The following is a 25335-nucleotide window of genomic DNA, read 5'->3' on the forward strand; positions in this document are numbered from 1 at the left end:
ATACATATATGTTCACATTTTAAACATTCTGAATCAAATTAAACAGCTTTAAATGATCAAAAATATGACAAAAACAAATGCACACACACAAATATCACACTGGACTGTGTTGGAAAAATATTTACCAACATAACGAGCAATAAATGTGCTAAAACAGGGCGAGGTAAGAGAATATTCTCAAGGAAACACTGCTTATAATTTAAAACTTTTAAAATAATAATAATAATAATAATAATAATAAAAAGTACAAATGTAATAAAATCTTCAGTCAGCCTTCCACAGGTTTTAATTTTAGTAAAATCCAAGAGGTTCACACTGTGAGTGCTGACCTACAACTAAAGCATCGACAGCAAAAGTCAGATATTCAAAAGTTTAAAAACAACAAAAAGCAAAAAAATGTACTCAAAAGTAAAAGTACTCAATGTACAGAACGGTGTTTCTGATTCAAACTGTGTAAATATTGAGGGAAATAACGTATACATCGCTTTGATCCTGAAGTGGCTAAAGTTGGGACTGATTTGATCGACTTGCTGTGAGTTTAATCGACAATTTCTAATTATATTTTACATCTGCAAAGTAATTAAGGCCCTAAAATAACTGCAGTAGAGCAAAAAGTACAACACTTGGCCCTCAATCACAGTGGAATAAATGTAAAAGGCAGCATAAAGTAGAATTTCTCAACACAAGTATGTCAAAATTGCACTTTATTTAAATGTTGGAGTAAATGCACTTTGCAGCGCTGCTATCTGGTAAAATGACACTTCTGTTTTTCACTAAACACAAGAAAAGCAATGAGGTATTCATGCAATGTTCACATTTCTAACTACTTCACTCAGTGTTTGGAGGTTTAAACAAAAGATATCTGTTATTTTTAATCATTAGATTTGATAATAAATCTTTTTCTGGACCTTAAACAGAAAACAGGCGATACATTAAAAAAAACTATAGTAGTTGTGATTTACTTATAAGATATTGAATTAATAGTAAACTTATGGCTTACAAAGACATTAAAAAAATAAAGTCAGCCTCAGCCACGTGTGAACAAGAGCGTAGGGATTATTTTTAGAACACTGTGTATACATTTTATTACAGATTTTGCCGCTTTGCAACCCTTTACAGTAGAAAATTCAGCAGTTTGTGGCAGAGTTAATGGGCATGCAGTTAAGATCTCAAGCTGCCTTTTATGGCAATAGTGCTGCTGAGGCTTGTATCTGCATCCAGGGACCTTTAGTTCTTCAGCTCTGGGAGTTACTGCATAAAATAACAGGGAATTTTAGTTCCATCACAGCTTTAATAACTGATGCGTTCCTCTGAAATTCGGCTGTACGAACGGCCGTAAATATTCACAAGTGTCTCCCCGTCATTTTCCTGCAGCGTAGACTGTTTCATTTAGACTTAATGACCCATCGGATGAGTTTTAGGTGTCGAAATTAGCCAAGAAATACAGATATTTACAGCCATTCCTGACACTTCACATATATTTAAGGAACAGTGGTGCTGCTGATCCAAATGGAGGTAAGTCCAACTGCTATACATACTCTTTAGGGTATTAAAGTAAAGAAATACAGTATATATCATCATTTTATCCAGTGAAAATCATATAGCAGAGCATAATAAGTATACAGAGCTGCAGATAAGGAATAAAAAAAAAAAGCAGTATTTACTTCTTACATTTAAAATAATGGAATAAAAGCACAATTTTTCACTTAATGGAGAGATAGAGTGAAGTAAATAGTTTCCAAATGAATAAATGTACTTAATTATATGATCTAATTCCACTTGGTCGGTCATTACATTGTGTCTGAAAGTCATTAAATTACAGAAATGCAGTTTACTTTGATTTACTAAGATGCTTAGTTTTCTAATATGGGCCTGTGACTGATGGTGTGCAGCTCAGCATCATCCCTTCACATAGCAATGGGACCTTTGCTAGTAGAGCTTCAGTATCTGTGGGGATCACAAGAGGCTGAAGATAATACCGTCTGCAAGCTGCTGCTCACGTCTCCACTGCCACAGATGAAAGATAGCGTTTCATACACGCGTCCAATCAAGTGATCACACAAATGATAAGTCAGGGGTGAAAAAGTGCAGAGAAAGGCAGCCGTCTCCTTTCTTTCCAGTGCAGCAGCAGCAACAACACAATGCACAACTCCAACACACACTCTCCAAGCGATGTGCAGTAAAGACCCATGAATCATCATGAGTTTCTGGCTCAGTCTCCCCGTGAACTCACTCAGCTCCAATCCTACAGCTCAGGAATCTGGGCCTTCAGACTACGGTCGGCATCAAAGCGATTTATAACCTCTCCTTCTCCCTCCGCAGCTCTGACCCCCTCGTCAGTGTCTGGCAGCCGACCCATTGCCTTTTATAGGCTGTGTTTTAATTGCAGAGTAAACATTTGAGTCAGTCAGATGCAGCACAGGAGAGAGTCAGATAGGGGAGCTGGCTCGGCTGCTGCTGCTGATGTGGATGAGGACGGAGGAGGTGAAAAGGGGGAGAAAGAGGGAGCAGGGGGGTGGAGGAGGCAAGTTTTTTTTTAGTTTTGATTACAGATTTTTGTATTTTCTGCCAGTTTAACAGCATCATACCAGTGTACAATCATAACTGATCAGTCAGGATTATATTTAAGCGCATTATCATGTGTCAAAATATCTCACTTAGTTAGGGCTAATAAATGGAAACAGGATAAGGGAAGGAGCGCTGGACAGATGGTCACTGTGGGACTTTGTTCCAGGATTACTAATAGATGACTGACCTCTTCTGGCCAAACACAGAACAGCAGGGCCTCATCCATAATTTATCAAGCGCCTCTAATCTAACTGGTCCCATCTGTGAGCCTCGCCTTTGCAGATGTTGCTAAACTGCATTAAAAGAACCCTCGGAAAAGATGACTGCTTATGGATTACAATGCGGCCTATTCACGATCTATAAGTCAGCTTTGTTATTCGCTTCAGCGGGGGGGCGCCTCGGAAAGAATCTGATGTGAGTTACAGGAGAACAAACAGCTCCATTGTGCTCCAGAATCAGTCTGGAAATGAGCAATGAAGCCATCTTCCTCTGGTGAGTTCAGCCTCCTCCTACACAACAGAGGTTCCTAATTTTAAAAAAAATATTCCCTCGTAGTATTATTTGTGAAACAAGAAAGATTGCAAAAATAATGATTGTATCCAAAAAGAAATGCTTTAATAAAAGGAAATAAATACAGTGCTTTGGATGGCAGTTAGAATCCATTACAGGCATGGGTTATTGCACAGCTCTAGGGACAGACATAGAACACTTTTCCAGACATCCAATCAAAGTTAGAGCAACAGTATCACCTGTTTGACAAATTTCATTCAACACAATCACAGTACGTTTTAATGTGCATCTCTTTTTCTTTTTTTCTTTTTTTTTACCCCACATCTGACAACATATGGTGGCAAACCATACGCAACTTGTTCATCCACTTGTGAACGTTTGAAAGAGTGACATCTGTGCTGAATTGTTTGACTCAATAATGGCTTCAATCTGGCATCAACAAGAGTGTTGAATCTACAAAACATGTAACAGCAGACAATTCCCTGATGCTTGTGGTGCCTTTAACAAGAAAAATATACTGTTGTCGTTCAAAATGCTGTACATTAAATGCTCATATAGTCAAAATTACAATGTATTGTAACAAAATTCTCTTTAATGCTCTCCAGTTAACTTGCTAGTTTTTTTTAATAGCAAGCAGAGTGAACACATTTGAAAATCTGTGCTTGAATCAAAAATTGCAATAATGCAAAATGTGCAAATTTTTTACATACATTTTGGAAACACGGCCAAATCATGAACACTGGCAGGAACGTTGTCGTTATTGTTACACTGGTCTGTCCACACTCCTACAGTACGTATTTGTCTGAACCCACAAAGTGTGGTTTAAAGATGCAGAGGCAACAATGGAACTGCTACTGTATTTTGCTTTACACATGTAAGACCTCCAGGATTCCTTTGCAAGTAACATGTTGAAATCGCTTTCTGCATCTATCGCTGCAAAGTAACACATGCTGAGCAAAAATGAATAAATAAGATGGGCTGTTTTTTTTTAACATAGCTTCTGTGCAATTCATTGCAAATGAATGTACAAGATCCACCAGCTCAAATAGCAACACTTCCATATCGCTCTCCCTTATTTGTCCCAGCTTCCATACTACTTCCTGATTACCTATCGGGCCATCTCATCAAGGCAGCCTGGTTTTAGTCAGTAAGTCTTTGCACACGTAACACAGACATTAAACACAGAAAAACTGATTCCATTAAGTGGTGGACCAGTAAGCTACAGCCCTTGTGTGGAACAGTGAAGCTGCAACTCGCACCATAACAAATGAAAACAAGCTCTACATGATATCATAACAAGCAGGACACAAATTAAATTTGACACGACAGTAATAAAGTCTGTCACAGGTGACTCCATAAACATTAATATGAGGACAGTTCCATTTCGTCATCCATTGCGAATGTATTTTAAAATGACTTCATTAGAAATCCAGAAACGATCACGAGTGGTTTTATAGTTATAGCAAAGTTTCGTAGACGTGTGTTGGCACTCTGCACTATTTTCTTGTTCCAACATCCATTTGTTATTAATATGACACCATGCAAAGTGAGGAGGCATTCTAATTTGTGCAGAATTATCACTGGGACCAATAGCTAATATGAGATCTACCAGTGTTTGTTTTTTTTTCTTACATATGCTCTGGCAAACCTAAGGCAAAAATCCATTTTAGAAAACCAATCATGATTTTCTGTCTCCAGTTGTCCTTAGTTTTTTTTTCTTTTATGAATGACTCTGTAAGTACTGTCAATTAGGCTAACACAGTCAAATGACTGGCACATGCAGGATTTTAAGATTTAAAAAACCCCTCTTTTACACAAATACAAAGACAAACGGACACACCCTTTGCTCAAAAGGGGAAAGTGACAACAAGGCGAACAAGATGCAGTTTGTGTGCAACATATTACAAAAGCCTCAAAAAAAAAAAAGAAGAAGATAATCCATTTGCATTTACCGAGGCCAATTACATTTTCATGGATTATGCATTAGCCTTAGCATTACTAGAGCTAAGCAGCTAACAAGTTAGACACATAAATGTTATTTGGCCACAAATTGAAATCCCATTTTAATCAAGATGAGATCCAGGTCTAAATCTTCAAGAGACTGAAAATCACTAGGAAAAATATGATTTTTTAAGAAAAAATACATCTAGTACCACTGATTTCATCTGAATATCAATATAAAGATATGAGCACAAAAATCCTCCCCATAACATCCTTAAAATATAAGTATGAATTTAGATTAAATGAGTGATTGTTTTGAGTGACATCATCAAAGGTTTTTGACTAATTTGAAACCATAAACTGTGAGAAAGTAACACAACATGTGAGACCGCTGTTTAAGAGCAAGTATATGCCCGGAAACAAGCATCATGTTGTTGTAAACGTCCGAATGTAACAGAACTTTGAGGATATTTAGCTGTAACTCTTGTGTTAGCAACAGACATTTGTCCTGTGTACTAAAATAAAGACTGTACCGTTTAGTTACTGAATATTTCCATTAAGGAAAATTCTGCTTTATTTGACTGTGTAATATATAAAACATTGCTTTGCTCAGGTTATTTGGTGTATATTTATTTCTAGAGTCAAATGATCTAAAATAAAATGGATATGAAAAAGTAACAGCATAGCATGTTTTTTTTTCTTATTGCCAAAACATTATTAAAGGGATAATGCCCTCTGTTGGTTTGATTTTTTGGTGGAAAAACATCACAATATCGTAAATGTTCAACGTGAGTAGCATTGTTTGGCTGATTTTGAAAGGCATTGCATTTGTTTTATAGAATTAGCTTTTTGACATGTAGTAGTTAAATGTTTAAAGAAAAAAACTTCTACGATTTGACCATAACTTTTTTCTCTCCTTCGTATCAAAAAACAAGTTAAAAAGATCAGACATGGAACTTGAAGCCCCAGTGACTGAGGGTCAGGCAAATGTGTGACAAGGCTCCAGACTGAGTCTGTGGGAGAGTGGCTGGATTTAAGCATTAACAGGAAACTTATGGACACTTTATCAACATGCTGCAGCTGTTTGAGTTAAGATTAAGTTACACAATGAAGATAGAACTCTATCCACAGATGCAACAAACTTCCACGCACCAGACTCATTAGACTCTTATTCCATATTTACAGGTTGCTTGTGGTCATACTGGCAAAGGGTGCACCTCCTTAGGGGTTCCTGGTCTATTACTGTCACCCTTAGGGTGTGCAAATGTGTGCAAACGAAACAAAAAGAGACAAAAATGCACATTTTGGAATGAAGATTTGAGTCAGTTTGTTAGTGATGCTTCCAAAGTGTTAAAAGAGCTAGGTCACAGAGAGATAAAGTAAAAGGGAATATCAGTGTGTCTGAGCAAAATGAGTAATGTCACCGTTTGAGTTTGCTGAGAAGATGACAAACACCTTCAGTATTATAAGACACCATTCAAGTGTGTGCATTTTAATGAATGTGCTGCTTCAGTCTGGCTCCGGCGTGTCTTCTGCTGGGTCAGAGGGAGTCGTCTTCTGTTTGTATATGAAGGTCAACAAAAAGAGAGCTATGTCATGTGAGCACCAGTAGCCTGTGTGTGAAGTCACTGCCGACCAATAGCGGCTCTCTACCAGACCTTCTCGGAGCTCAAAGTCGATGCGTCGCTCCAGCTCCACTGCAAGACAGAAACAGAGCGGTCCATCCATGAGTTACTGAACAATACAGTCACAGTATTCTGCATTCATTCTGCAAATGAAAGTTAGTCTCGCTCTATGATTGTTTGATGCTGGACTGGTAAGTAGACTCACATGATGTGTCAATAATAGGCGAAGTGGGTCGAATCATGGTGGAGAGGCCATATGCTGACTGGCTTTCTGTACGCTTCTGCTCGTCTTCTTCAGCAGTCGCCCCACCATCAAGCCCCAAGGACACTGAAGGCTGGCTGTTGGAGCGAGAGAAACGCGAGAAGAGGATGCCTCCAATGCCCTTCCCAATGCTTGCCGCTCCTACAGTGAGGAATTAAAAAGAGTTTGAGTGAAATTAGGGAAGTAAATTCATCGAAATGTGGTTCAGTAGATTAAAAAAAAGGTATTAACATGGTGAGTTTTTTAAAGTGAAAATAGCATCATAAACACGTCATCAACAACACGAGCCTATTCTCCTTATTGCCACATGATGGCACTGTTGCCACAAAAGAGCATCCCCCCTTACCTCCAGTACCTCATTGACCTCACAAGATAAAATGAAATGTAATTTGGCAGTGTGGATTCACAGAAAAGAGAAATTTAATTAGTCTCTTTCTCTCTCTAAGCCTCCAGTCGTAAGTTGTAAGATCAGTCAGGAAGTGATTTTTTTTTTTTTTCACCAATGACAATTTTAAAAGGAAATGTGGAAAAATAAAATTGTCTGAAGCGTAAACAAAACGACCACTAACCACCTTTTTCTGCATTCCTGTTATTTTTCACTACAGAGATCTCTCTGTGTTATTCTGATCTAATGTGAAGTAACAAACTGAGCGTACTGAAACTGTTTCAGAACTAAGATTCATCACAAAACTGTTTGGTAATGCAGAACTTCTTATAAATTACACTTGAAATCTTTTCAAGATTGTGACTGATGTTGCATAAATTTTACAGTAATGTAAAAAAACACAAAGGTTAGGTGTTTTTCTACAATTTAAAAAAGAGATAGTGGGCCTTACCCAGTATGCTGGCCTTGCCCAGACTGGTGATAGACTCTCCATAGTGCCTGCGAGGGAGGACAGGAGAGGTGCTCGGGCTGGGGATGCTCTCAGTGTCGGATGTTGGGTCTTTGACTGGGTTGAGGAACGTGGGCCGGATCTCATCGTAGGGTGTGGGATTAGTGGCGCTACACCTGGTGACCAAAACAAACCCCAGATATTCAGAGCACACTGACTCTGAAAACATTATGCATGCATGCATGTGTTATAAAATTCAGTTCTTACCAGTGTATCTGAACAGGTGCTACGTTGCTGTAATGTTTAAGAATGAGGGGCTCCAGTCTGTAGGCCTAAAGAAAGCAGTAAAACTTGAGTTAGCTTCATGTAAAAACCAATTGATGGTCATACACAGAGCATGTTTTGTTTTTATTAACACATCTGAGTGTTTCTATCAGCAGAGCACAATGGAAATTGGAACGGTATCTGTGAGGACTGGGGCAACCAAAGAAGACCTACCACGGGGTCTGTCGGATGGAAGACATTGAAGAGCCTGCTGCAGATAGAGGTGGGCAAAATGTGGTCCTGGTGGCAGCTGCTACCGGGCCGGATCCCTCTCAGGGCCAAGAACACTGCCAGAGGAGAACCCATGCAGAAGAAGTTTTCTACCTGAAAGACAAAGGGTGCAAAAATGACATAAATGTTCCAAAAAGCAGTCTCTGGTATTGACATAAACATCACTTGTTCTGTGTTGTGAAAAGCAAAGTTATAGAGGCCCACAGGATATTCATTTCTGTTCTGATTCCCTGTAGACATATACACCTAAGGATACAGCACATAATTCGATCACTTTTCAACAAATAGCCTTTGTTAGAAATGTTAAAATCGCTATTGTTTACCATTTTAGAGTAATTTCACATTGTAAGGCAATAGCACATTACCATATTTGAGCATCTTACCTTAAATTTGAGAGCTGGTGGGGCTGAAGGCTTCGAGGCCTCCAATGTGATGAGTTGATTTTCCAGCTCTCGCAACCTGTAAGAAGCAGAAAAACCACTGTGTCCTACAATGTACTATAAAAACAAATTAAAAACGTCTCTAAAACGAAAGCCTGACAATCAGTTGTAATCTAATTCTCATTAATGTCCCATATACATTAGCTCATGTTACCTAGACATGCACCCATTATCTACACAGACCCTTTGTCTTTACATTAGTCATCAAACAGTTTCTGTACCACACGGATCAATAACCCTTACTCCAGCATATTCACTACGGTAATGGCGCACACAGTAAATCACATCGCACGCACTGTGTGATGGAATGGTGCAGGGCAGCTGTATTAAAAGCCTTTTCCACTACATTTGATCATGAGGCATCAGAATATTCCTCAGCCCACACAACAACAAATAGAAAACCAAACCTACTACTGGACACTGGAGCATGAGCAGAGCAGCTAGCAGCACACACTGTATTGTGCACGACAAATAAAGACAAATATTAGGTTTGGTGTTCAATTTAGAAGAGATTGTAGAAATATAAGCTATGAGTATTTGTCTGTTTATTGTTTGGCAATGTATGGCTTAGTAAATCCTTGAATACTTACTCAAATTAATAAAAAAACTTAACCTTCTTTTACCACTTTCTCTTATGGTTTCCATCTAAATCTGTGAGGATCTTTACAGACATACTGCTATACATGTCGTCCCTGAGAGTCACTGTTCTAAATTAGTGAACTGTACCTAGTCCTTGTGTGTCTCAGCTGGTCTAAAAGATGCCTCTCCTCATAGGACATCCAGCGCAGGTCCAGTTCCTCCTCCACAACATGATGCTCCTGCAGACAGAAGCGAACAGGATCCCATCCAGTCATGATGTCATAGGTGATGACGCAGCCGAGGGAGTGAGACACGATGGACACTTTGCCGCCCCTTTCCTCAAACTCAGGGTTCCTCGCGCAGAAAAGTGTGTACAGTCTGTTCAGCTCTTGTGTTAGGCCCTTAGTAATCTGTTGAGGGGGATTGAAGAGGCTTTTAGTAGAAGTAGCAGGTACCACAGATCTATACCAGCTTCTCAAAGTGTCTGACTTACTTCATCGCGATAAAGGGGACTGTTGTAGTACATGATGTCCATAGCGCTGCTGTTGAGAAGGTCTCTCAGTCCTCTTACTTTGTCAGGTGTGATGGAGTCTACCGTATCTACAGAAACATACCAACACCTGAGTACAAAACAGATCTACTACAAACAGAATAGGTCTGGTATCATATCGGCAGTCAATAAAACTTAATGGGAAGTTGGTTCATTCAAGTGCTGTGCTCACAGCCTCATACACTTTCGGTTAAACAACTAATCCTGGCTGATACCACAGTGACCACTTAGAGCAGGTCAAAGGGTTGCTGAGTCTTTCATAAATAGCAAAGTCTGCAAGGGATGACAACAGCTTTGCTTCTTGTAGAACAAACAAAACAGAATAAACACATGTGCATGGATACACGCATGCACATTGTCAAAAACACACACCTCCGTCCAGGGCGAGTTTCGAGCGCCACTCTACAGGCAGGAACTCCACATGCTCTTCATTGTGCTCTGAAAAGTGCTTCTCCTCCATCTTCCTTACCCCTTCCCTCAGCCTAAACAGACACAAGACAGAAGAAGCAGCATATGATGGTGACATCACTCTGACAACTGTGTGCGTTTTGGTAAATGTTGGCTTAATATAGACACAATGTCATCACGGTATTGTCTGGGAAGCGATGTACAATAATGACAAGTTGTGAGTGTATGAGTAACATCCTCTGCGTATGTCCATCCACACTACAGACTGACTAGCGTCGGTGTTTGCACTCGTTTTCTCAGGCTTAAATGACTGTTGGATGGGGAAGAATGACGTCCACTTAACTGCTTACTGATGCAATAGCTTTCCTTGCACAACACACACACACAATAGTTACAATGCTACCAGCCCTATATGGGCCAGCATTAGCTTGCAGGATACACTAAATACACAAAGAGAGAGAGGGTGAAGTAGGGTTAGAAGCTTTTAGGTGACTGGTCTGTTAATGGGGCACCTAATGCAGGTTTTGATAAGACAATCTAGTGTGTCTGCAGGGGAACTTAAATGCTCAAAGGTTTGAGTGCTGCATTACATGACTTTCTGTGCTGCACCCACAAGGTCTCCTTTGCTTTTAGGTTGGCAGGAACTCGACAGTGAGCTTTGGCATTTTAGGTTTAGCAAAATAAATTCTAAATAAATAGTTGCTGATTCTAGACAAAATGGCATTCCTGAAGTCCCACAATTTCCTCTTTTACTGCAGCTAAAAACTCTGAAAGGCACAGTGGGGAAATTAATTCAGCTTAAAAAAATAAATAAATAAGTAAAACAACAGACAAACAAGTCAGAGACTAGACATGTCAGGCTGATCTTTCCTCTTGGCTGAGGAAAGTGTGTGCTGTAATCCACAAGGAGATGGCAGTCAGGCTTAAAGTGCTCTGCAGCCTGACTTGGTCTACTTTACCTGCTTAGTGTGTCTAAGCGACTTTGTGACATAGAGACACACATCGCTCTGATCTGTACAGCCTGTGCTATTGTCTGCAGTAGTACTGTGAGGTCCATGGACCAAGGCCAATACAGTAGTGTAACTGAAGACACTACAATCTTTCACATGACATAACATAGACAAAGACTGTTCCTAGCTTAAACAACATTTGCTAAATGTCCTATGCACAGCTCAGCTCCACTGAGGAGACGATCTCTTAAAAAAGAACATATTTGCTTTCTTTAATTTCTAGAGACAGAAGTGAGGATTGTGCTCTGTCATAACTTCCTCACGAGAGGCCAGTGAACTCGACACAAATGCCTGCTATCCACAAGTTCCTCATCAAAACACGATACCTTTGAAAGACAAAAAGAACTTTATCTAACACCACCGACTGACAGTTTGAGCTTTATGTGCCAAGACTGTGGGATATCATTCTCTGAAGTTGAGCCACCAGTCAAAAATGGAAACTAGAAGAGTGCTCAGGCGGTGCAGTCCTCTGCCAATGTCATGTCTCGGAATGTGAAAGGAAGTGATCTGGATCTTCATCAAAATTTAATGGGCTCCTCCTTTGGCAATGCTGAACCTCTCCTGGTGCGGTAGTTTGTGCATAATCTTACCAACAGAAATCTAAACAGCACTATATACATACGCAGCCCAGGCATTCTTAGCTGTGCATTCTGTAAACGTGCTAATTACGTAACTGGCCAAAGACCTGCCAAACCAGTTGACATCTGAAACCTGTCAAACCTACCACAGAAAAGAAAAAAAAAAACTATGGGAAAATTCACAACAGTGAAAAGTAGCAAAATATTATGATCTGTGCCTGCAACAGATACAAAACAAAAGTATGGAAGATGTGAATAATAACAGGAGGAGAAGAGTGAGAGACCGACTGTGTCTAGAACAGGATGAAAAACAAAAGACACAAAACTAACTTTGTGGGAATTTAAACATCACATTACATCCCAGAAAGGGTTTTTTTTCCTCACACTGTGCTTGCATTAATCTAGACTGGACATGGATTTAGCACATAAATTAAATAAGTTAAAAGGTGGAACATGTCCTTTTTAAACCTGATCACAGATTCTAATGGAATAAAAGTAAAAACGCTGTTATCATAAAAGGACATACACAAAAGAAAACTCTAAATCAAATCATCTTTTTTTTAACCCTGCAACTCACATTCCAGTGTTTTTAATAATGCGGCCCTGGTCCATCTTCTGTCCAATCCCATGAACCACAAAGACGATGTGTGTAGTTTGGGGGGGTCTGTCCTCCGGTGAGGCCTCCTCAACATAACCTCGATGGAGCCGAGTACCACTGCTTGAAGCTGAAAGACAAATCAGGACAAAATTAGATCTTCATTCAACAGCAGTGACCTATTTGCTTCAAATAATTGTGTAGCAAAACTGTAGAAACTATAGAAATGCTGAATTAATCGTTAAAACTAATCGTTCAAATTCAGCATTTTCTGTAACACATGGCTAAAAAAAACACTGTTCACTAGCAGTCTATAAATAACTGCGTGATGGTGTTAAAATAACATGCTGTGCTCAATCCAACGAGGCCAGTAGGTGAGACAGGGACTCCTGCTGTGACTGTGGCCCGAAGCTATATTGCCACACGTAACGTGCCAACAGGGCTGAGAGTGTGTCCTTATTTAGAATCTATAATCTAGTCTAGTCATGTCCTATACAGCAAGGTGATGGGATCCAGTGGACTTTGCTGCCGTCTGGAAAGCACTATAGACATATCCCTTCACTGAGCATTTGTTTGTCAGGGAAGATTTAGATAGCTAGTGCCAGATCCTCCTGTTATAATCTGCAAGCAGGAGATAAAATGTACCGTACAGCTTGGAGACGGTAGATCAGATTAGAGTCATCCATACAGATCAAACAACAGACCTGGTCAAACTGCAGTTGCCATCTTTTAAGTTACACTTAGGACATTTTGTCAAACCCAGACCCTGAATATGGCAGATGGACACTGCGTGATTTTCTGGGCTAATCCAGTTAAGAACATGCACGTTACCCAGCTGTGTTTAAGTAACTGCTAGCAAATGATTGCTAATACTAGCAAATAATTGCAGACTGGAAATGCAGCAACAAGCATGTAATTTGTGCATTAGATTGACAGAGAGGTGGGCCTAGTGAAACAGAAAAGTGACTCGGTTTTTGAATACATGTTTGGTTTCATACAATTTATAGCCAGCGTTTTAGCAAAGAGTATAACAACCTAACAGGGAAACAAACAGGGATGCTAGGAACTCTAGCATAGCCCGCTAGCACTGGCTAATGGGCACAACATACAGGTACAGTAGAGACAGATGAAATGTCATTCATTTTTTACCTGTTCTGTGATTAATCAAAATAAAAAAATAAAACTTTGATCACATGATATCAATTTTTTTTGCATCCCCATCAAAGCTGTTTTTGTATTAATGCCTGAATGAGCATGAATGTCTCCACCAATTTTCAATACCATTGATACAATAAGTGTTGAGACATGTACTTAAAAAAAAAACATTAAGACACTGTTAAAGTAATCAAGACACTCTGTCTAAGAACAACAAATATCTGTACAAGACTCTTTTTTTTTTTTTTTTGATCAGTCCATGAACTGTTGAGATTTTCCAGACTGGACCAGAAGAAATGACATCCCTCAAGCCCTGCCGCGAGCATGGCTGTAAAGTATAACGTAACTATGGCACGAAAAACAAACCCCTTCTTTTAGCAATGCAATATGGTAACTACACAATTACTGATGCATTGGTATTTTCTTTGTTGGAATAGAGTAAAATAAATCTAATAATCACATCTTTAGAGGTTGCATGCTGTTCTAACACTAGGGTTCAAACTACTTTAGTGACAAGAATATACACACATATACTGTAAGGCTAAGCCACAGTCTTATCTGGAAGGATGATGACCATGAGTGATTACAGACCTTTGGAGAAGCCCAGTTTCTGGGTGACTGTGCGTGCAATTTTGGAAGTGGTGGCATCGCTGTAGAGGTAGATCTCATCCACGCTGTGCCAATCCACATGTGTTCGACTCAGCTTCAGACTGTGGATGGCTGTAGAGGGGCAGTGAGAGAGGAGTGAGTGAATGAATGAACGGGTAGAGGAAAGAAAGGAGGGCATTTGCAGATGGTGTGGGAAATTTGGCAAGGGAAAGTCAGGGAACAGGGGAAAAGGAGAGAGAGTCACTGATACAACGGGTTGTGATCACAAAATTTAGGGATAGTACAAAAGCAGACAGATTGAAGACAAAGTTACGATAATCTTGAATTTAGTAAAAGAATATCAAAAATCTTGGATCAATCTAATCGAAAAAGCTCAATCAAATGCAGTCTGGAGCATTGATCTGCAGAAAGAAAAACACATCAAACTATCACACACCATGGTTGCATATTTCAGCTCTTGCTTGTCGTCCTGCTTATCATCAGACTGTGGAGTTTCTATATGCTGATATCTGAGTTAATTTTGCTTTCAGTGTAATATTTCTCCAGGTTGTTTCTTCAAAATGTAATGCAGTGACTCGGGCAAGTAAGAGCAGAGGTATGGCTAAGAGGAGACACCATTTGAAGCTAAGAGCAATAAATGAAACTGGTTCACTTGAGAGAGTTATTTATGTCCCTGTTGCATGTCCTTTAAATGCCCTGCACAGTCAAGTTCATTTGGATGAGATTGGTGGAAGTCTCTGGCATTGATCCAGAGCGCAGTCATGGCTCTTTGTACTACCCTGAACCAAACTGCAGATTAAAACCCATGAGAACAGGGCAAAGTACTTGGAGAAATGCAGCGTTCCAGATTTTGTTTTTGAAACCTTGAAACTCTCCACAATGCAGTCCCCCAATCATTGCCAGTGTGTAGAAAATATTACTATGATGGAACTAAGCACTGAAACTTGCTGAATGTCTTTGCTATATGTACCTGTCATAAAGGAAAAATAATCAATAACAACCTTTATTATTTGGACATTTATGAGACATCCCTTGATAATACACTGGCCAGGTCTACAAGGTAAGAAAGACGCCTGAGTAAACCTGTCCTCTGTTTCCTGGCTGGTAAATTTCTCATTGGACAAGCATGACTAGTGGGCAATGAGAGGCCAGGCACTGCTTGTACCTTAGCTGAGACCTGAGTGCAACCAGTGTGAAAATGAATACTTCTGAAAGATGAGGACAAGCACAGTCTGGAAGAAAGAGAGTTTGTCAGGAACAATTCTCAAGCGCTAGACCAATTAGGGCTAGCAAAGGGAAAGTTGTTGTTTTTCCTCAGCCAGATTAAACAAGCTTGTCCCCTGAAGAACTTTCCAGGTGAGGTATTTGGTAATATAGACAGTTTCTCCATTTATGTGCAGATCCTCAAGTGAAACCGCTCACCAGCAAATGAAACATATGCTAAACTCTATCACCACATGAAATAATACTAAACCACTCTTGGATAGCAGCAGCAAAAGAGAACAACCAGCTCTTTTTAGAAGACCATCCGGTCTGGATTTCTCTCAGACAGTTTAAAGTGGCCTCCTGTCCTCATATACCTTTTGGACACAGAAGTGAAGACATGGTTCAAAAAGAAGGTAGCACTGGCCATGAAATCTACACTGTTACACAAAGTTGAGCGAAGCCACTTCAACCTGTTGAGATTTATCTTTAGCTAAGTGAACTGTAAAACAGGAGGTACTGGTCCAACTTCAACAGATACTTTAACTACTCCAGTTAGCTGTTTTAATTAAATCAAATTTTGAGAAAAAATGTAGCCACTAAGATGGAATGATGCGTAGGTTACGTGCAAGACCACTTCCTGTTTTACAATGAAAGGGAGCGCATTGTGAAAGGAAGGCAGAAGGAGATCAAAGTGTGGCAGTCAACCAAGAAAGAGTTTACTGAGCTAGCTCTCTAACACGGCTACGGAGAATTACAGGACAAGGGAGAGTTTTGAAAAGGAAGAGGCGAAGGATGTGACAGAGAATACGAATAGACTGGGTGAACTCAAAACAAAGTTAAGTGTGATGGAGTCTGTGAAACATGAAAGAAGCACAAATGAGAGGAAGGAAAAAAAAAAGCTCCTTGAGCTAATAACCAGCCAATATCCAATGATAAGGGCATGGGTGACATTTGTATTTGAAAGAAGAGTTATAAAACATAAGCTACAATTTTCTTGGCTATGGTGTGACTAACATAAAAACCAGATATCTCAATAAGGCTCGTCTGCCAACACAGATGGTACACTGTTATATAAAAAGTGTATTATTGTACTGTAATACTCTAAGCTCAGGTGGTGCATTATACACAAAAATCACAGGTCTATGTTTAGGTCTTGCACACAAGGCTTTAGGCCAAGAACCGCTTGAATTTACTACAAGGTGAGGACACAGACCCAGAGACTTCTCTATTCAATACACCCAGAACTGGGACAGTGATGGACCTCAAAGAGGGCGACTCTACACAACATGTTAAGGGCTATAATAGTAAGGCCACAATGGCTCTTCTGTTTGGCTCATCAATTGTGCTTTGCTCTCAACAGAGTGCTTTGTTCATAGCCCTTAAAGCGGGAGCTGTTGATGGTGGTTCATTAATGATACACTCATACAGCCAGAGGGAATGAGAGAAAGAAAGCAATGAGAGCAATAGTGGAACACAGGGCCGGGGAGATTTAAGAAAAAGCAAAAAAAAGCAACAACAACAACAAAAAAAAAAGCAAAATAACAAACACACAAACAAAAAAAAGCACCTTGGCTTTTTTGAGGACCAGCTTGTATATTCTAGATCTTACTGTTTCAGGGGTTTTACTCTAGTAGTTGTGGGAACCATGTTGACGATTTACTATTCTAGCAGAAAGATGAGAAACAGATTCCTCAAAAAGCAGCAGCAGCAACAGCAGCACTATCAAACTCTGGGTCACAGCACAAAAGGAGAAGTTCTAGCAACTAGGCCCAGTTAAGGCTGCAATGGAGAACTGACAGAACAGTCTAAGTCCATATGAATACAACCTTTTCTAACTGAGCCTAGGTCTAGTTCTAAACATTCGATTTCAAAAGGTCTGAACCACAAAAGAAAGGAAAATCGAGTTCCACAGAGACCTAGGATCTACAAGGAGGGGAGTACGAGCTAGAAGATCTAAGACAACAGAAATAAAAACAAAGCAACTTGGTATTTTACAGTACCTTGACAGCGTTTGCGCTTGTGACATGTGGTTTTAGCACTCGTCTGATATCCACTCCATTTGAACAGAAAAGGGAGGTAGAAAGGGGGTAGGTGGGAGAGAACTAACAACCAACAAAGAGTGAGTAATGGCCATCACCCTGGTGTCAGTCACACAGACTACCGCTGTCATCACTCTTGAACAGGTCAGTCTATCAAGTAGCGCTGCACTCAGGTTACTGCAGGGACCTGGTGGCTGCAGGAAATAACCTGAAACAGTGCCTCGGCAACAGGCTAGGATGAGCCGACAGCCCAAACTGCAGCGCTGTTTGATGTGTGCCTTAGATGACTGAGGTAGTATCTGTTTTACACTCATTACAGAAGTCCAGAATTGATATCTACACAAGCCATTACAGTGATTAAACATGCCACAAAGTTAATCACCATTTCTCTTTGTGTACGTGTGATACACACTTGTGACAGTATTTAGCAGTAGTTACGTTTCCATGTAGCTTAACGAATAATTATAATAATCATGCAATAATACCCATATTGACTGTTTTAAGGATCTAATGCTAAATTCCACAAACAAAAAACACATCTGCATAAGTAATATGTGAGAGATTGTCTCAAACATTTCTATTCCTGAAGCTGTGTCAATCAAAAGATGATATAGTCTTTCTGTAGGGAGAAATGTTAGTTCATCATAACATTTTTAATAATGTCAAGAAAGGAAAAAAGAGGATTTTTCAGGTGCAAATTCTTAGAAGTCGTACTCTTTCCCAATGACAGAAGGATGTTTATGGTGACACACTGTATAGTTTGATACCAGATCTGAGTTCATTTTCCTTCCTTGCACAAGTTTGTGTGGTTGAGGTCTTAAAAACATACATTTAAAAACACACAAATATGTACACTGACAGACAGAAACAAAAGCTAGTTTACTTTTTGTGTCAGAAAAAGCTGCACAGCAATAGAAATACCATGAGCTTTATATACATTACATTACTGAATCTGTTCAAGTCTTTACTTGACTTTGAAAAACTCCTCCTTCGAATTTGTTAGTCAAATCAGTCAAGTCTCAGAACTGACTAAATCATTCAAACCATGATTACAAAGACATTAGACTTGCAAATGTCAGCAGTGTTTCTCCCAGCAGAGGTGAAAGGCTGCGGAGGGGCAGAGAACTGCTGAGTGTACAGGAGGTTTGTTTGCTGTAAAAGCAAGTCTTTAATGTCCATTTAGGCATTACAGCACTGATGGATCCATTCATAAATGAGTGCTTGCTCATGACTGGGATATCTACTATGTACAGGATATGTACACGGAGGTCAAAATGAACGAACAAGATTCATTTGTGTTGTATTGCATAATGTATATGTGCCCTTGGTGTTTAAATCTAGATCTACCTGAAGGAAGACTGAACCACTGCTATTATTGCCATTAATATCGTCATCGTGAACAGTAGATATACACAACTACTTACTAAGTGATTAAGCGTACAAGACACTTGAATGTTGAGTAAAGTAATGGCCACATCTAGCTGACTGCCAAATGTGTGCTCAGTTAGTAGGTCGGTATTTTCTGGTTCTGTGAAGCACATGCTAGCCATGCAATGTGTTCTCAGCGTCATGTGCTGCCTAAATAAATATTTAGTTCAATATTTAGCATGTACAAATAAACCTGCCAGCCTTGCCTACCTCAAACATAGACAACATACAACGCTGACAGATGACACTGTGCCTAGCCTGCTGGCTCTATTTTCCCTTGACGTCTTTCAAGCCAGACAGACTGGGACACACCCTGTAGTTTCCACCATTGACTTACTGCTGAATACACCCAAATCGTAAAAGCTTAAAGTGAATCCTCTTCTAATTAAATATTTTCTTCTGCTTCTTCCAATGTGCAGCGCTCTGTAAATTACAAAAACACATTTTCCACGGCGAGGCTTGGAAAATGGCGCTGGCACAATTAAGTTCAATTGACCAAGGGATATCGAAATATGGAAAGGCTATTTATAAAAGCCATCAGTTGCAAACCGTGTTGCCATTTTAAGCTTCTTTAGCTGACATGAGGATTGTGGCTCCCTTACTGATGTCAAAAGTTCACCGTCTGTGATGGCTGTCAACTTTCTTCTGGCTCAAATGGCAGCAGGTACTCAAGAACGTTACAAACAGTAACACTTAAAAATTTGAGTGGACAAAAGGAAATATCAGATTTTAAAGCATACATTTTGACTAGTCACTGAAGTTCTTTCAAAGAAAACATTTGTGAAGACCAATTCATCAAAGCCAACATTAAAAGCTTATTTCTACTGACACTGTAAAAGAACTACAGTTAAAGCTGTCAGTCTTCATTTGACTCTAATACTTACAAGTGACAACTAATCCTTCTTTTGTGATACTTTTAACAACAGAAATTCACATAACTTGACTATTGGCAAACATCTCCACTTCGTCATTCATTACGCTTTCTGCTATTCATATCAGCTCTTGTGCTCATGCATTTGTATCTAAATGTATCTGCTGACGTTCACATTTTACGTCCCAACTTGTGTTTGCCACTCACAAAGAATTGGCAAGAACAGGACATCCATGCACATTCTGTACCTAGCAATAGTCCCACATGAGGATGTTATGCCTGCATAACACACTGGTATGCCTACCATGTCTTCTGCTTCACTAACCTTTAGTCTCAGCAGGCTACTGCAGCACAAACACTCGAGTATAAAAAACGGAGTAGCATTAGGTAAGGGACACAGTAAGAGATAGCAGGGGAAATGTATGTACTGCAGTGTTTTCAGTGCAAAGCTCGCTCACTTTATGACACATATATCAATTGTTATGCATTCAGGGTGGGCTCCTTCTGGCTCTGAGCACTTCAAATTATTAGTTCCAACATAAAATACTCTCCTGTAAAGGCCGCCTGTAACAGCTCCCTGAAGAAGTTGAATTAACAGAATCCATCACTTCACTTTGCTTTAATGCTCTGCTAAATATAGAAATGGAAATCAATCTGCCAACAAAGGCAGCAGGGTTTTGCCAAGCGAAGATTAATGTTTTCACTCCATGCATTACACGCAACATGTAGAAATGGAGCTTGTATTGGGGTTTTAATAACACATTCCCTTAGCTTTCTCACTATCTCACAAGGTGAGCAGAATTATACAGCACTGATACAATTCACCCACCAGACAAGCTGGGGACATAAGATCTGTCTGCTGTGCAATAGAGGGGCCTTCAAGTGTCACAGAACCAATTTGCGTGCCCCTACATGACATTTTACACACCCTGCAGATAATGTGACGATGATCCCTCTGTCCTCTGTGATTTTATATCCCTCCATATACACCTAAATCTTTCACTGCCCTTATGTGCACAAATGCCTGTGTGAGTGACTTCACAGTTTGTTTGTGTTTTTCCCCCCTAACACTCCCGTGGTCACAGTCAGGAGCTATGAGTACATAACAGAAATTGTGACAATGCAAGTGAGACTGATCCAGTCTGCTGGAACCACTTTCCTCTGCTCTGTTGATGGTTTTATTTATAGGCCTTAATTTATTCTGGGCAGGGGGGAAAGACAGTGTCATTACATGTCAGCAACAGTGTTCGAGGCACGCAAAGCCTGAGGCTGAAGGAAACCTGAGGCAAGCAGAGAACATGTATAGGCGAGATAGATTTGCAATATATGTCAATAACCTGCTCACAGTCTAACTGAAGTTTTTCGTTTGAGTCATTCTGCAGTTATTATTTAAATATAGCCAATCAGGGTTTCAGGAGTACAAGCGTAAATACATTCAGCTAGATTCTAAATGACACTCTTTATTCTATTTGGTAATTTGTGTTTTAGTATGTACAGTATGCTCCACATTTTTCTGGTGATGTTTGGAGTCATGCTTTTCAAATGAAGAGTAAACATTTTTACACTTTCTTCAACAGTTGCTGCATCTTTTTCTCTCTGCTTTGCTCTATTTAGCTGCCACATTCACACACCCACACATTCATCACCAGCGAAGGTCTTGTAGATCTTGCTGCCTTAAGGAGACTGCTGAATCAAAGAACCTCTTTCTTATTGCCTTTCACAGCTAAAGTCTGCTACATTTCGCTTGAACCAGCCCTAAGAGACGGATGTGCCAGAATGTACTGGCTGCACCTGCTTCATATTGGAAGGATGACATGACAAAGCCTACACACACATGAATGGAGGCACCTGTCCCATTAATTTTTTTTGGACGGTGCATCGACAGTACAGCATACAGGGCTGTCTCATAACTCACCATTTATGACTCTTTGTGCTTTTCTTGTGGCTTTATTGTGAAGACTGACATTTTAACTGACTACGTTTTCTGGAATTTATAACTAATAAAGCCTAAGGGAGTACTTTATCTCTTGGCTGCTCTTACATAGTACTGTTCTGTTTTGTTTTTTTTTTCTTTTTACAACACAATCCCGCCAGGAACACAAAGCAGTTGATTATTCGTGAATCCAGCAGTAATAATGTGTTTGATGTTTGTATTAACCGTCACCAATAAGATGTTATGACCTTTGTTTCAATCCCAGATCCCATTCTGAGTGTACAAAAGTACCCACCATCAAATTTATTTATAATCACATTATTGTTTTTCAAGAATGGATACTTCAGTGCTGTGGTGTTTAAGGATAATGACACAGTTTTGTTTTTTTTTTAACTTTCTACATTTAGAGCATTTCGTCGCACTACAGCTAAAACTCTTCTACCCTTCCCCTTCCCCAGTGCTCACCATCTTTGCTGTCAACGGTCTTGACAATCAAATCTGTCTCGAAGGTGTCCTGCATCTGTTGCCCACGGAAATGGTTCAAGTGCTCCTGCTCAATGAGGTCGCTCTCCTCTTCTTCTAACGGGAGCCAGGTACCGTCGATAAACCACTGGCCTCTCATCACGGGAATATGGTCTTGTTCTGAAAGACAGCAACAGCATTGATTTAGTTGCAGATGCAAAACAATACCTTTATTGTATGGGCAGACATTTTGGAGTCGTACTTCTTTGGCCAGGGGATATGTCTTGTAATTAAGATACACTTTAATTGCACTTGACTTGTCTATGTACAATGAAAGCAACAACACTACTTCAGAAATATTCTAGGAACTAAGTCCCTTTGAGAATAGGTTCTGAATGCCATAACCTGATTTCTGTTTAACTCAACAAGTCTGACAAATCCAGGAGGGCCACAGCTCAGTGATTAATGGAGCAAGGTCGGTTTTGCTTACAGTCTTGCGTGACATTATTAAGTGATTCTCATGTGGTGAATAAGCGTGCAACAGCAGATCTTAAATTAGGCTCACTTTGCAAAAGACGGGGCCTTTCTTTGGGACAAATATAAAAAAAATAACAACACATGAGCATACTTGTATTTATATATCGAGGGACCCAAAACAAGGCTAAGGCTGAGATAGACACACAAGAACGATAGTTTTAAAGACAGCAGATAATAATCAGTCATTTGTTACGGTGGTTCATGCCTGGTCAGAGAAGATAAGCTTGCAGTCCTTACATAACATGATGTTTCAAGTTTCAAGTACTAGGTGAAATATGACCATTTCATTTTGTTTGCAAAATATGCCAACATAAAGCTAACATGTGCCAAAACATCTTACATAACCTTTTTGTTTGATAATGTCATATTATTTGGATGTTTTGCTTCTCGGATTACAGTGCATCAACCACCTTTCCACGTCTCCCATTCCATAAATGGATCTCTCTCTCCTGACCTGATGTGCATTTGATGACTTTTCAAGTCTACTGCTCTATTAGCATCTATCTCAAAAGCAGTGCATCAGAGTCTGAAGCACCAACATGGCATGTGTGTTACTACGGGTAGAAACTAACCTGAAACAGTACATCAAGGGCCTGAAGTGACTACACATGAGTTAGATCCACAGTATTTACAGTCAGGAAAGTAGCTGCCTCTCCAACAGTCACTTGACATTAACCTTCAATAGAGCCAGCTACCCATGAACCCTTTCATGCAGTTCAGGTTTTCTGAGGCCCGACAGCGACCGCCTTCATTTGTTCCCTGCTTTTTCCTGGAAAAATTCATGAATTACTTAGTACAGATCAGCTGAGCTCAATAGACTGACATCCTGGGCTGTTCACCAGAAGACCAGGCTATGTAATTAGTTTGCCAATAAAGAAAATCCTGCAAAACAATGCAGGTCTCAGCAAGTTACTCAACCAAATGCATAATCCTCTGCTAGTTTGAAATGTTATAGGAGAAGGGATGGATGTCGCTTATGATGAAATTTTGATAATAAGACGTGAGAGCAGCTCTGTGTGCACTCAGCCTTTATGCTGCAGATTATAAGGTTTATATGAGCTTTATCACAGGAGTTAGTGCCTCAGGACATATTCTCAGTTAATGGTGCTTCTTCCTCCTACATTATTTTTAACTAATGCAGGGCTGAAATATGATTTTGCAGACTTTGTTATGGGTAATTATACTTACGCTTCCAGTAGACAGGATTGCATTCTCTCTCTTTGACATCAACCTCATAAAGCCCACCCCGAACACACACTGGCTCCACGCTGATGTCAATGCTGTCAGGGTCCCTCTCATCAGAGGACACGGTGGATGTGTCCAAGGACCCCCGGCCTCCGTGCACACTGCTGGTCCTCGTCTCTACTGGCACTGCACCGTTGAGCCCTCTGCTCTCCACACTTCTGCTGCTGCACTCTTCCTCTCCGCCACTGACCTGGGAGCCTGCTGCACCAGGGTTCAGCTCGAGGTACTTCCGAAACATCAGCTCGATTTTAAGCGAGTCATGCCCGACAAAGGGCTTCCACGTTTTCTTGTCCTCTTTGAAAAACCACCGCACCTCCTCCGGACCGAGCTCCGTGACCACCTCGTTGAATCGGTGTCTGGAGCTGTTGGACCTGGACCTCTTCCTCCTCTCGAACAACGGACCAGCGTTGTTGCCATCGTTGTCGCTGTACTCCAGGGAGCTGCTGTCGAGGTAGGACTCCGGGGAGCTCAGGTCCAACAACAAGCCGCCCTGGGCGCTGTGGTGTCTGGCATGTAAAAGCGGCAGGTGTCCCTCCAGTCCTGACTGGACGGAGGACATTCCTGCCTGCATCGTGTCGTCCATGAGACTCATCTCGTGATAGTACGAGAACACATCGCTTCCCAAAGCCCACTCCTTGTTGTTGTTGTTGGCGGTTCGGACGCTGACCGTTGAGACCTTACTATCGTCGCTCAAACGTGAGCTAAATGTGGAGGTTCTAGTTGTGATGTTGAAACTGCTCATAACTATCCGAGCAGCCCCACCTGACTGAAAACCTCCTCGTGTGTCACTTCACCTTAACAAAGCCATCACGGCTTCGCAGCAGCTAACGACATGGTTCGTATGAGTCGGTAAAATTTTCCAAAGTAATTTTCCTCCAGACAAGGTCCCACCGCATTTCACTGAGCGCCCCGCAGCTGTCGCTACATCAGCTCGTTAGCGTGCTAAGCTAAGCTAATGAAGCCGGCTGTAGAACTCCGAGGTTAGCGTATTAGCAACGATAAAACGGGAAAACCTGTCCACGGCGTGTCCTCTCCGCTAATAGAAGACAATATTACACGACTTCCTCTCCTGTCAACGAGTCGCTTTAGTCCGGCTCGATGGCACTAACACTGCAGTCACCATACTTTGAGTGTTCCGGGTCTCTGTGGAATTTCAGATGCTCCCGTTGTCCAAACAAATCTTGCATAGAGACAGGACTGTAGTGTGCGCGTGCACGGCTTGACAGCTGACGCATAGATCACAGGGTACATTCGTGAACGCGCACGTAGAATTTGCGTGAACATGACGACAGCGTTTGTAACCTGCGTTTTTCCTATTCGTCACTGGATGGAGACAAAATCCTACTATTGGTAAACAGGTAAGGTCCCAAAAAGGGTTAAGCTCGTGTTAAAGTTG

At 40.5% G+C, this 25335-nt stretch overlaps 1 protein-coding gene across 1 annotated transcript; it reads right to left on the reverse strand.

Moving 5' to 3' along the window:
• Window positions 1–3157: 3157 nt before the first annotated feature.
• Window positions 3158–25071, reverse strand: ddhd1a (DDHD domain containing 1a). The gene is made up of 13 exons (XM_008276897.1): window positions 23883–25071; window positions 22161–22337; window positions 14201–14329; window positions 12437–12584; window positions 10236–10345; window positions 9807–9913; window positions 9461–9723; window positions 8678–8753; window positions 8238–8387; window positions 8007–8071; window positions 7743–7915; window positions 6850–7047; window positions 3158–6716 (listed from the first exon to the last, which is right to left on the reverse strand). The coding sequence occupies exons 1-13, from the start codon at window positions 24679–24681 to the stop codon at window positions 6529–6531; spliced, it is 2583 nt and encodes an 860-aa protein (XP_008275119.1). The 5' UTR covers window positions 24682–25071; the 3' UTR covers window positions 3158–6528.
• Window positions 25072–25335: the final 264 nt, after the last annotated feature.

The sequence above is a fragment of the Stegastes partitus genome, unplaced genomic scaffold, assembly GCF_000690725.1.
Source record: "Stegastes partitus isolate 25-593 unplaced genomic scaffold, Stegastes_partitus-1.0.2 Scaffold83, whole genome shotgun sequence".
Lineage (NCBI taxonomy): Eukaryota > Metazoa > Chordata > Actinopteri > Pomacentridae > Stegastes > Stegastes partitus.